This window comes from Cucurbita moschata, unplaced genomic scaffold, assembly GCF_002738365.1.
Source record: "Cucurbita moschata cultivar Rifu unplaced genomic scaffold, Cmos_1.0 Cmo_Scf00047, whole genome shotgun sequence".
In the NCBI taxonomy this organism is placed as follows: Eukaryota; Viridiplantae; Streptophyta; class Magnoliopsida; order Cucurbitales; family Cucurbitaceae; genus Cucurbita; species Cucurbita moschata.
The window spans coordinates 1007055-1020555 of NW_019268563.1; the positions used below are offsets into that span (position 1 = coordinate 1007055).

A 13501-nucleotide genomic window follows, 5' to 3' on the forward strand; every position below is an offset into this window, starting at 1 on the left:
TAAAATTATATTATTAGGATAGTCTACAACTATATCCATCTTTGAATTTCTATTGAGAAATGTTTTATCATTATTTCAATTGTCATTTCCATATGAACATTTAAGTCCATACTAAGTTTTAAGATTAAATACTTTTTAAATAGTTTTCCACACAAAACCTTCATAACATATATGTAATATCGATCTTATTTTAAAGAAAAGTATCGAGTCATTACAAGAACTTTTACTCGTGTATGACTTTAATAAATGTAAATATTAGTTTAAGTTAGAGACCGAAAGTCCCTTACCAACATATCCTTACCAACATATAAATGAGGGAGAGCTACGGCAAAGACAGATCTTATCTTTCACGTATAAGAAAATCACAAATTATTTACGTATAGCAATGATATAAAAGTAGGAACTCAAAAGCACTCGATTTGGTTTGTTTTATGTTGTTTTCTCTCCCATTTCATAATAAAAGAAACATAATGAAGTAAATGAAAGAGAAGAACAAAAGGCACACACATGACTGACTAAGGTTCGTTTCCATCTCTTTTCCCTACGTTACCAAACACAAGAAGGGAAGAGAAGAGATGGACAAAAGAACCAAAGCCAAACTAAAATAGTAGCTAACAAGACAAACAATATGCATAAACCCCCCATCAACCTATTTGCTTCTTTTTCTCCTTCTCTTTAGCTTCATTATTACCTGCAATAAAGCAACCATTGATTCATCAAAACATGTAAAATGCCCCAAAAAAGTGAATTTTTTATCCACATTCATTGCATTCTCTAGTATAAAGCAATTTAACAGTCAAAATTCACCGCTAGCAAATATTATTCTCTTTGAGCAGACCTTTCCGACTTCCTCTCAAGGTTTTTAAAATGCATCTACTAGGGATAGGTTTCCATGTCCTTATAAGAAATGTTTCGTTCTCTTCTCTAACCAATGTGGTATCTCACAATCCACTCCCCTTGGGGGCTAGCGTCCTCGCTAGCACACTATTTGGTCTTTAGCTTTGATATTAACTGTAACAGCTCAAGACAATTACTAGCAGATATTGTCTTTTTTGGGTTTTCTCATTTAGATTTTTTCTTAAGGTTTTTGAAACGCATTTACTAGGGATAAGTTTATACACCCTTGTAAGGAATATTTTGTTCTCCTCTCTAACCAATGTGCGATCTCACAACCCACTCCCGGGGCCAACATCCTCGCTAGCACACCATTTGGTCTTTGGCTCTGAGACTAACTATAATAGCTCAAGCCCACCGCTAGCATATATTGTTCTTTTTGGACTTTTCCTTTCGGGTTTTTCTTCAAGGTTTTTAAAACACATCTACTAGGCGAGAGGTTTCAATACTCTTACAAAGAATGTTTCGTTCTCCTCTCCAACCAACATACGATCTCACAATCAAAGATGCAACTTTCTACAAAAACATGTTCAAAATAGTTTCATAAACCCAAGATCAAGCTCAAAAAACAAAAGCATTGATCAAATTCGATGTGATTTCACATTCAATTAACTCTCCATTAACTTCTCTTAAGATTTAGTTTAAATGGATCTTGATCTAAATTACATTCTCTAGAGAGAGAAAGAGAATGGAACAAAAAAGCAAAAGAAAAGAGAGTACCAGAAGAAATTATTGAGATGGGTTTGAGCTTCAGAGTCTTCAGAATCATGAGAAGGAGAATGAACATGTCTTCCTTCATAAGTTGTAATCACCATTCTTGGATCCTCAGCTAATCTCTCCACTCGTTTCTTTACCCTACAGTGATCTTGTGTACAACGGTAATAGCTTCTGCATTGCAAACAAAAGTAATTAAAAAAAGATTGAATTTTTCATCATTACTTCCTTAGTTTTGATATAATCATTCCCCTTTTTGATGTTTTTGAAGCCTTATAATTACATCTTTCTCAGAAATCATGATGAAAAACATCAAAATTTGAATCTCACAAAAAGATAACGAATCAAATGAACAAAAGATGGGTTTTTTAAAATTTTTATTTACCGAGGATGCTGTGTGTTCTTGACAACTTTCTGGCCATACTTCCGCCATTTGTAACCATCATCAAGAACATCCACATCGCTTAGGGTTTTGAATGAAAATCTTGGCTCTCGAACTCTTCTTCTTCCTTTGATCTTCTTCATCTTTATTGTTGAAATTCCCAATTGATTTTCATTGCTTCTCTTCCCAATCTCTCCCCATGGCCTTCAAACACAAAATCAAATCTCAAGATCATTCATAAAAACAAGATTTTTTTCAAAAATTTAAGAGTGTTGGAGGGTACTCACCATAGATTTGGAGTGGAAGTTTGCAAGGAAAGGAGGTGTGGAGGAGCAAATTCATAGAAAGGGGAGGGCTTGAGGGGCAAATTCATAGAAGAAAAAAGTAGGGTTTCGGAGAGATTAAGGTTGGTGTCGGAATTATTATTATTATTGTTGGAGGTTGAGAAATTTGGATTCTCAAAGGGGTTTGAAGGGAAATTGAAGAAACCCATTTGAGAAATTGCTGGTGTTTGATGATCTTGATCTTCAAACAAAGCTTGTTGTGGGTTCAATAGGAGTTGGGATTTGGAACCCATTCTTGGTTGGCTATGGGTATGGCTATGGCTATGGCTATGGCTTCTTGGTTCTTCTTCTTCTTCTTCTTCCTTTGTGCAAAAGAGATGGGTTTGAAGGGTGAGAAGAAAGAGGGTTGAAGTTGAAGAAATGGGTGACAAAGAGAATGTAAGGTTAGCTATTTTATATATACGAGAATTGGCTAGATCCTTCCTTTACGTATATCCCTACTTCCCCTTTTTCTTTTTGCTATGCTTTTTACTCTTTTTCTTTTCTTTCTTTCCCCATTCTTCACTTGTCAGAATTTCGAGGTAAAGTAAAAAGTTCATTTTGGAGTTCCATATTAGTTAATTACACCAAAGATTTGAAGTAAGAAGCATTTTCCCAAGATTAAAACTAAAATTAAGAGAGCTTATGTTCAAAATATCTTATCATTGTGGAGGTCTGTTATATCATATTGAACCTACATCTAACAAATATTGTCCAGTTTGGTCCATTACTTATTATCGTTAGCCTACCGCTAACATATATTGTCTGTTTTGGCTCGTTACGTATTGACATCAACCCACCACCAATAAATAGTCTGTTTTGGCTCGATACATATTGTTGTTAGCCCACCACTAATAGATATTGTTTATTTTGGCCCATTACATATTGTCGTCGGCCCACCATTAATAGATATTGTCCGTTTTTGCCCAATACGTATTATCATCAACCCATCGCTAACAGATATTGTTCGTTTTGGCCCGTTATGTATTATCATCAACCCACCGTTAACAGATATTGTTTGTTTTGGCCCGTTACATACTATCATCAACCCACCGCTAACATATATTGTTCGTTTTGGCCTGTTACGTATTGTCGTCAGCCCACCACTAACAGATATGGTTCGTTTTGGCCCGTTACGTGTCGTCATCAGCCTACCGCTACCAGATATTGTCCGTTTTGACCCGCTACATATTGTCGTCAGCCCACCGCTAATAGATATTGTTCGTTTTGGCTCGTTACGTATTGTCATCCGCCCACCGCTAACAGATATTGTCCGTTTTGGCCCGTTACATATTGTCGTCCGCCCACCACTAACAGATATTGTCCGTTTTGCCCCGTTACGTATTATCATCAACCCACCGTTAACAAATATTGTTCATTTTGGCCCATTACATATTATCATCAGCCCACCGCTAACAGATATTGTTCGTTTTAGTTCGTTACGTATTGTCGTCAGCTCACCACTAATAGATATTGTCCGTTTTGGCCCGTTACGTATTGTTGTTAACCCACAGCTAATAGATATTGTTTGTTTTGGCCCGTTACGTATTGTCGTTGGCCCACTGCTAACAAATATGGTATGTTTTGTCCCCTTACATATTATTGTCAGCCTCAAGATTTTCACACATTTATAAACACAGATATTGTCTGTTTTACCCATTATATATTACTGTCAGCCTCACGATTTTAAAATGCCCTCTTACGGAGAGGTTCTCACAATTTTATAAGGATTACTTTGTTCCCCTTCTCAACTAACATGCAATCTCACGTGTGTTGTTCTTATGGGTTAAAATATTAAACAATAATCTTAATTCTCTTCGTTTTTTTTTTAATGAACTTACCAAATTGGTCCTCAGTTATGAATAAAATCTTAATTTGGTCCATGTGATTTTAGAAATTTAAAGTAATGTTGGTGATTTTAGCATATTTTTCATTTGGTCCCTTTATTTGTAGAAGTTTTCATCTTCATCCATATGATTTTTTAATTTATTTCATAGTAAAAACACAATTTATTTATTATTCGATTCTATATGTACTTAAACTACAAACTCTAAATTTATAATATAACCGTTATGAAATGAAAAGTATCAGCATAAAATTGACTAGGGTTAGCCGTGAAAGGAGATCTCGACATTCATTTTTTCATTCATATTCATAACTTAGTCTATTAAAATCAAAGGATGACCAGCCTCATCGTAGTAATTAGAGGACATCTTTGATCATTCGCCTCTAATATAACACGTTCCCTCAGATCAACAGAATCAGTCATCCCTCAAGTTGGTCTCCTTTTCTTCTAGAGAGACAAAGTCGTCGCCTCTACTGATCGAACCCCATTTCTCTAATAACCAACGATTAAGAGGTCGAAGATTCAAATCTCCAGTTTGACACGTTGCTGAGCTAAACGAAACTATAGTTGACAATTCTGGTGTAAATAACGAAGAACACTCGATGTGTTCGTCTCAAAAGCTTTCGAAAAAACATAGGGAATAGTGAAGGACATTCGTTCATCTACTATTCAACAAGAAGAAAGGAACAAAAAGAAGAGGAATGTAGGGAGAGGGGAGTGAATTAGAGGTATGAGGATTAAAAACTGAAGTTGATGCTTCCGACAATTGGAGCCTGATTATTATTGTTGTTGTCACTGTGTTTTTCCCCAAACCTCAAAAGCATAAAAACCGTGTCTCATTGGGGTTAGTGGAGATTTCACTGTTGAATTGAAGGTCAACTATACACGACAACACACCTTCAGACACGACATTCATTCTCTCTACTCCTTGTTCTGTTGGATACAACCGTTTTTCTAAACACACTCACATCTACTTCACTTCTCTTTAATAATCATTTTATTTTTGTTATTTTAAAAACAAAATTTGAAACTAAATGTTTTGAAAATGGAAAAAATTTAGGTGGATTTACGGGTTGGCGTTTTTTTTTATTGGGTCAACCCGAGGAATCTGAAAATAGAGTTACAATTCAATCCTACGTAACTCTATCCTATTTTTAAGATTATTACGAAAATCAAGAATATTTTATATTTGTAACTGACGTCAGTGATGCGTTATAACTTATAACCCAACGAATTTGAAAATAGACAATTTAACCCTACATAACTCTATCCTACTTTTAAGATTATTATGAACGTTAAGAATATTTAACGTTTATAATTGACATTGGTGATGTGTGACTTGTAAATATTTGATATTTTAAGTTTTAAAAAAACAACCCGACAACTCAACTCAACCTAATTTAAAAAGAGAGAATTAGGTGGTAAACTTCATTCTCGTTGCTCAAAATTAGTATTTTTATTAATTTAGCCATATAATTAATTTGCAATATTACGTTTGGTCCATATACTTTATGTTTTATTAAAAATATTACGTTTGGTCCATATACTTTATGTTTTATTCCGTTTTAATCTCTATTTATTTTCAATCAACTCTCTTTTTTTTTTTATTTCATTAATGGAATTTCGGTTATTGATTCTTTTTCACTTTATTTTAGGGAAAGATTAAACTTCATTCTCGATTCTACTAGAATTTTTATGAAAGCCTTTCATTTGGCCAACTTTTTATAGCTTTAAGCATATAAAATAAGTCCTAAATTTTAATTCCACTAATATAATACACTTTTATATAACTATGTTTTAAAATATCCATAAAATTTTAAAATGACCACGGAAACCCTTTACCTTAATAAAAATAACAAAAATAAAAAATCTTAATATCAATATATGAAAAAAAAACGTCTATGGACACCTCATAAATTATCTACACATATTTTAATATTACTTTAATTTTTTTAAAAAAAATTAAATATATTTTTGAAGTTTTTTTTTAAAAAAAAAACTAAGGGTATTAATAAAACTTCTGAAAACACCGACCATTTTTTAAACATTTTTGATACTTTTGAAACCATTTTGAAAGTTTATAGGTAATTTTGAAACAAATTATTAACGGCGTTTAATAAATATATTTTTTTAACTTTTTAAAAATTCAAAAAAAAAATCAAAATTTAGAATATTTATTTTTAGGGGTAGAAAGGAAATATGAAAAATATAGAGGGCAATGATGATGAATCTTGGGAGCAAATCTGATCCCACAGCATCACCAGTGAATTTATATATCATTATGATTCATAATATTATAAAAGATTGTCCCAATCCCTATTTGACTTTTCTTTTTTTCTTTATTTTTTTCTTTTTTTGCCCCATAAATTAAAAAGTTCTTCACCTTTTGCCCCCCTAAATTCCTTTCTTTTCTTTTCCTCCCCTTTTTCTTTTTCCTTTTTCTTTTTGCACCCCCACACACCCACCCACCACTTTCCCTATTTTCAAACCAAACCCATAACATTATTATCTCCTCTTTTTCATACCTTCATTTTCTTTCATAATTGCTTCATTTCATTTTAAATAATTTCCACATAATTCTCACATAATTATCTAAATCATTATTCCCATTCATATAACAAACCCCCCCTCCCCTCTCATTTGCTTCTAAATCATTACTAATAATGAATCCTTTCTAATTTTTCTTATGTCGATCACGACATAAGTTAGGTTGAACAAACGTTAGCTCGTCGGTTTTGTATTGATTTCAAGAAAAATGACGTTTTAAGAGATTATGTAAACGATATAGACTAAACTGACAATTTAACCGAAGACCAGAACATATAAAACAAATAGAAAGTAGAGATCGATAAAGTCAACCCAACCAGTACGGTTTACGTCAGACTATGAACTTATTTGGGTTGGATTTGGTTCAAATGAATTAGGTTAGTTTATGGTTAGGTTGAACGTTAGCTCGTAATTTTTCTATTGATTTCAACAAAAAAAAAAAAAAAAAAAAACTGTTTCAAGAGATTATATAAATTATATAGACTAAAATGGCAAGTTAACCAAGTATAAGTACATTTAAAAAAAAAAAAAGAAAAGTATGGGCGTTTAAAAACTTTGATGACCCGAAAAACTCGATCAACCAAACTCAATCGAACGATTCGGATTGAATGATAGGCTAGATTGGGTTGAGTTGGATTGAGTTGTTGGTTGATGAGTTTCCCTTAGACTAGATTGGGTTATCATTTGAAAACAAGTAAATAGATGTTTTATGAACTAATATTTTACTTCTACTATAAAAAATCGAACAAACAACGCAAACAAACTCAACCCAAAATATTTTATGATTAGAATGGTTAGGGTTCATTATTTAATAAGGATTGTTTAGTTGGTAAAATTTACGGCCTGAACAATTAGGTTGAATCTAAAAATATTCAGATTCGATCCAACCCAATCCACAGACACTACAAACAAAAAAAAAAACGAGTATTTTGTTGACTAAAATGAGGCAAGATCGTATGAAACAAGCTCATAACCCGAACAAGGTAAAAGGTAAAAATATTCGTACAAATACGTAGACTCGAGAATGAAAAAGAGTAAGAGTGATTAGGGTTTTGAGGAGGGGGAGGGAGGCTTGCGCCAAGCTCACGAGGCAATGATGTCACATAGTTTACGTACCATAAAGGGCATAGTAATAATAATCCCCAATACCAAAGCCCTTAGAACACAAATCATTTCCCTTTTTGTCTTTGCTCATAGATGCCCATTATCTTATTTTATCATTTTTCTAACTATTCCTTCCCTTTTTACTTTTCTTTTTTCTTCATTATTTTGAGTGAATTTTCATAATTAGCTACCCAATCATAATTTAATCCTTCAACTCATTCATTCCCCCNCCCCCCCCTCCCCCCCTTTATGGCCTTTTTTGTTTATATAATGCAATAAGTAAATTCATGTTCTCTCACTTTATTGCTTTCGGTATCACCATCAGCTTCATAATTTTTAAAACGTATTTGTAGGGAGAGATGTTTTGTTCCCCTCTACAATCGATGTGAGATCTCACAATTTACAATTTACCCCCTTCGAAACCCAATATTCTCACTGGCACACCGCCCGGTGTCTAGCTTTGATACCATTTGTGTAAGATCTCACATCGGTTAGAGAGAGGAACAAAACATTTCTTATAAGAGTGTGGAAACTTCTCTCTAGTAGACACATTCTAAAATCGTGAGGTTGACGACGATATATATCGTGTCAAAGTGGACAATATCTGTTATCGGTGGGTTTGGGTTATTACAAATGATATTAGAGCGAGACATCATGTAGTATGTCAGTGAGGACGCTCGGCCCCTAAGGGGGGTGGATTGTAAGATCCATATCGGTTGAAGTGGGGAGCGTAACATTCCTTATAAGGGTGTGGAAACCTCTCCCTAGTAGACGTGTTTTAAAATTGTGAGCATGACAGCGATACATAACGTGCCAAACTGGACAATATCTATTAGCGGTGGGTTTGGACTATTACAAATGGTATCAGAGCTAGACACCGGGCGGTGTGTCAGCGAGGACGCTCGCCCCCAAGCAGGGTGGACTGTAAGATCCATATTTGTTGGAGAGGGGAACAAAACATTCCTTATAAGGGTGTGGAAACCTCTCCTTACTAGACGCATTTATGGTTTTTTTTTGAAGGGAGTGGATTGTAAGATCCCACATTGATAGATATTGTTAACAGTCCAAACTCACCGCTAGCAGATATTATCGACATATCACTATCAGCTTCACAGTTTTTAAGACGCACCGGTTAGGAAGAGGTTTTCACACATTTTTAAGGAATGTTTCATTCCTCTCTCCAACCGATATGAGATCTCACAGTTATTTTCAAGAACTTAACCTTCCATCGTAATTATCGTAGAAAATTGAATTGTAAAAATATTTTAAGGTGATTTCGCAACGTTCCAAGAAGAAGTCATTTAACATTCTTGAAAACAACTTGAAAGCAACCAAAAGAATGAGAGGAAAAGAGACAAATGCTAAAGAATTCTTTAAGTAATTATATTGAAGAAAAGGACTTGACAATAATGATGAGAAAAACTTAAAGAACATAGCTGAAAATGGTAAAAATTCGAAGAACAAACCAACAAAACAAAACAACCAAGAACAAAACTCCAAGTTGGGACCAAAACATAGAATTTCTTACCACACTTTTCAAACTTTTTGTTTCAACTTATAGTACGAACAATTATGGAGTCTCTCTAGATGTAGACTTACTATAGAATGAGACGTATAAGCATGCCACTTTTGTAGTAATTTTTCTTTTTTATTAAATAACTTTTTCTTTTTTTTACCGATGATAGAACAGGGCAAAGGTAGTAATCTCGATGGAGATTAGGATGAACTTATGTGAGTAAAGAAAAAGGTGGCTCGAGTTTCTCGACATAAACCGTTTTCTTTGTCTCTTATACCAAGACATCCCTCCCTTTCGACAAGGCTGGTCCACTATAAAGCTTACCGATAGGAAAGTTTTCATCAAATCGAGACATGTTCAAATCTATCGCTTATTTGAAGATTTCTTCCTTTCATAAAAATGTGAAAGCTCATTTCTTTATTTTCAATTTGAGGGTTATCAATATTCCGACTTCCTATCAACTAACACTTATGGATGAGACGGACTTGTGGGCTAGTGTACAATAAAGTGGAGAATACTCCAAGTATTGAATTCGAGAGGAGATTAGGTCCAATTCCGGTTGCATATAGGTAGCATTTTTCATGATATTTTGCTTTTTATTTAAAAATTACTTTTAGATTCTTAAGTGAATGAGATAGATTTAGCAACGAATCACAAATTGACTTGCATGGATTAAGCTAAATTGCTTGCTTACCATAATCAACCGCTACAAGTACAAAATATTCATTCATTATTATTTTGCCCGTCATTCAAACACAAGCGGGAGGGTCAGGGAGATGCAAAAATAGTCCTTCAAACTCCCATTGGTACAATTCTTTACCTCTCCTTCTGCTCTTGGCACTTGATTAGAGGAAGGACAGCATAGAGAATGATGTAATACAATCATAGACACGGCTGTGCACAAAATTTAGTCCATCAGTGTACCATTCCCTGCACAACACCTGAAGACACTAGCCCTGCCCATGAGATAGATGGCCTCTTTAGATCAATTAAATCCATACCAACCTACACAAGGGGCCGTGTTTAAAATTACAATCCTCTACAATAGTATGATATTATCCACTTTGAGCATAAATCCTCATGGTTTTTACTTTTGGTTTTCTCAAAAGGTCTCGTACCATATATGTGGAAGATAATGAACTCTTTTAGGATAAATCCCAACCGATGTATTCCTTACTTATAAGCTCATGATCATCTCCTTAAAGGAGGATGCTAGAGCTGAACAAATTTTAAATTTTGATCCAAATCTAGACTGGGAGAGTAACATAAAGTGTATTCGTCCCTAAAGAAAAAAAGCCTCTCTAACATGTTTTATGTTTTTTCTTTGTTATTCAAATCTTTGAGGATCGAAAGTAATGTCCTTTATCTATTGAACTATGTCAGTATAGAACTACCTCACTTTGTTACCATCCAATTCACTTTTGTAATAGAGAAATATGACACGAACGTTTGAAATTTTATTGAAATTTAAGAAACCTTTAGGTTTTTAGACAAATTTAAAAAAATAAAATTTGTTTTTTGTTTTTTTTTAATAAAAGGGTGGAAAAGAAGAATAAAAAAGAAAAGAATAAGAAATTTGATGAAATTGAGGTGAAATTGAAATGAATAGAAGGAAATGATTGCAAACAGTTGAGAGAGATATATCCAGGCTTTGCAGAAACATCCCATGCCACTCCTTCCCATCTCATTATTAAATCTGTCATAAATCATGTGATTTGACTTTTTTTTTTTAATTTTTTAATAAACTGATGATTTGACTTATTTTATTTCATTTTCTATAAATAACACTTTAATTTAAATACTATTTTATACCCATTATTTTATATCTCAGATACCAATGTCCAAGTCAAAATCTAAATAAATTAAAAACATTCTATTAAGTTTTCATATATAAACTTTAACCTAAATTAACAAAATATTCATAAATTATGTATAGCCTCAAAATATTTGAGTACCACAAAAATTCAAATTCGAGTGAATAATTTATTTATAATTGAATTACAAATTAAGCTTTTTTGAGACCGTGAGAGAATGGATTTCATTAAGTCTCAAAATCAGCACTTAAGAAACTATTCATGTACTGATCTTTATTCATATACTGATCTTAGATGAGAATGAGTGAATTTCATTTCGCAAAATTATACTCCTAAATCCCTATTAGGATAAAAATATGCCTGACTAAGACAACGAACCATAACTTACGACTTTCTCTTGATTTAATTAACTCGATTTTCCCTGACCAATCATTGTGTTTGTTCTTATTGAATCGAAATGCTAGAATTCATCTATTGAACATGTGATTGTATGTTTTTGAGAGTAGATTATGTGCCAAAGAAATATGTGTGGAAACATGCACCAAATTTCATAAATTTTCTCAGTTGTAAACCTACCCACAGAGGATGAGGGACCACATGGGTATATATTAGTTATGAAACTCGCTCGATACCAAATTAGCATAACATCATGAGACTTATTTAGAGAGTCACCAGTTAATCCCTAGAAACGAACTTATAATTGATTGACAAACTTTCAATGTCTCAATAGATTAGTAGTTAGAACTGGAATGAGATCGCACGTTACATATTATTATATGTAGATGTACGACATGAGAAATAGTGAAGAACTACGACATGAGAAATAGTGAATCGAGTGATCCAACTATTAGAGCCCAGATAATCTCAGAACATGAGATAACCATGAGTTAGAGGATCATCCTTGGTTGGCCAACAATCAAGTTACGTGATATTTAGTTATAAGTTAAGACCAATTTAGATACCTACAAACATTCTTATTGAGTATCTTTGTAGTCATTTATACGACCTTTCTTTTTCATATAGAAATTAAACTTGAGATAGATAGTAGGAACATTCTAGCACCGCAAAATTATAGAAGACTGATAGATCCGAATCGAAATCTTAATTTTTCTATATTTTTTCACATTGTATTAAGTCTCCCCATGTTCTTTTGTTTTCTTTATATGAAAAGAACATAGTATTTCAAATTCAAATTTCAATTGAAAGCTTATGAGTAGAGACTAAATTTTTTTAACCTAAATAGAAGGAAGAGAGGATGATAAGAGAATATTTAGTTTGATGGTTTGAAAGGGACTGTTCAGTGAAAAGGACAGGGTGTGTTTTTGAAGCTGACATGCGTGCTCCTATTCTGACCAAACTGTCGGTCTTCCATCGCCATTCATGTTCTCAAATTCTACTGTCGTGTCCGATGCCTTCCCCCACCTCCCGCATTTTTACTTCATCACTGTTTTTTCACCACACAAAATAAAATATTCACCCACCCAAGTTAAAAATTCATCTATTTTTTTTTTAAACAAAATTCAATAGGTTTTATTGAGAATTTTTTATCTATAAATGAAAATTTGAGAATTTTAAAAGATTAAGGAAGAAATAACCATGTGTATTGAATATAAATCAAACTCTTTTCGGATTTTGTGAGATTCCATTTTGATTGGAAAGAAGAACAAAACATTCGTTATAAGAGTGTGGAAACCTCTCCATAGCAGACGCGTTTAAACCGTGAGGCTGATGGCGATACATAATAGGATAAAGTGGACAATATTTGCTAGTGGTGGGCTTGGACTGTTACAAATACTATCAAAGTCAAACATCGTACCGTGTGCCATAGAGGACGTTGGGCCCCAAGGGGATGGATTGTGAGATCTTACATCGGTTGGAGAGGGAAATGAAGTATTCTTTATAAGAGTATGAAAACCTCTCTATAGCAAACGCGTCGTAAAGCCGTAAGGCTAATGGTGATACGTAACGAAATAAAGTAGACTAACAAGAAGGTGGGTTGTGAGATCCCACATCAGTTAAAGAAGGGGACGAAACATTTTTTATAAGAGTGTAGAAACCTCTCCTTAGCAAACGCGTTTTAAAATTGTGAGGCTGACGACGATATGTAACGAGCCAAAACGAACAATATTTGCTAGCGGTGGACTTGGATTGTTATAGGTTTAGAAATATTGACATGATTCAAATTTTCATTTTGGACTTATTCGTGCATGATCTATACACTCTTATCCTATATGAGTCCAAACGAGCATATTTTAGGATATTGCTCATTTCGAGTCTAAGACCTCATTATTTTACTTTTGAATTTTCCTAAAAATGATATGAATCTTAGACTAGAATGGAGCTCCAAGAATCCAACCTTTG

At 33.6% G+C, this 13501-nt stretch overlaps 1 protein-coding gene across 1 annotated transcript; it reads right to left on the bottom strand.

Moving 5' to 3' along the window:
• Positions 1–423: 423 nt before the first annotated feature.
• Positions 424–2705, bottom strand: LOC111434882 (probable WRKY transcription factor 13). The gene is made up of 4 exons (XM_023072207.1): positions 2278–2705; positions 1994–2194; positions 1615–1782; positions 424–691 (listed from the first exon to the last, which is right to left on the bottom strand). The coding sequence occupies exons 1-4, from the start codon at positions 2565–2567 to the stop codon at positions 688–690; spliced, it is 663 nt and encodes a 220-aa protein (XP_022927975.1). The 5' UTR covers positions 2568–2705; the 3' UTR covers positions 424–687.
• Between the last annotated feature and the right edge of the window lie 10796 nt (positions 2706–13501).

Coding starts and splice junctions, on each gene's coding strand:
- LOC111434882 (XM_023072207.1), bottom strand. CDS start 2,567: ATGGGTTCCAAATCCCAACTCCTATTGAACCCACAACAAGCTTTGTTT. Junction 2,195..2,277: donor ACTTCCACTCCAAATCTATG/GTGAGTACCCTC, acceptor TTGTGTTTGAAG/GCCATGGGGAGAGATTGGGA. Junction 1,783..1,993: donor AAGAACACACAGCATCCTCG/GTAAATAAAAAT, acceptor TTTGCAATGCAG/AAGCTATTACCGTTGTACAC.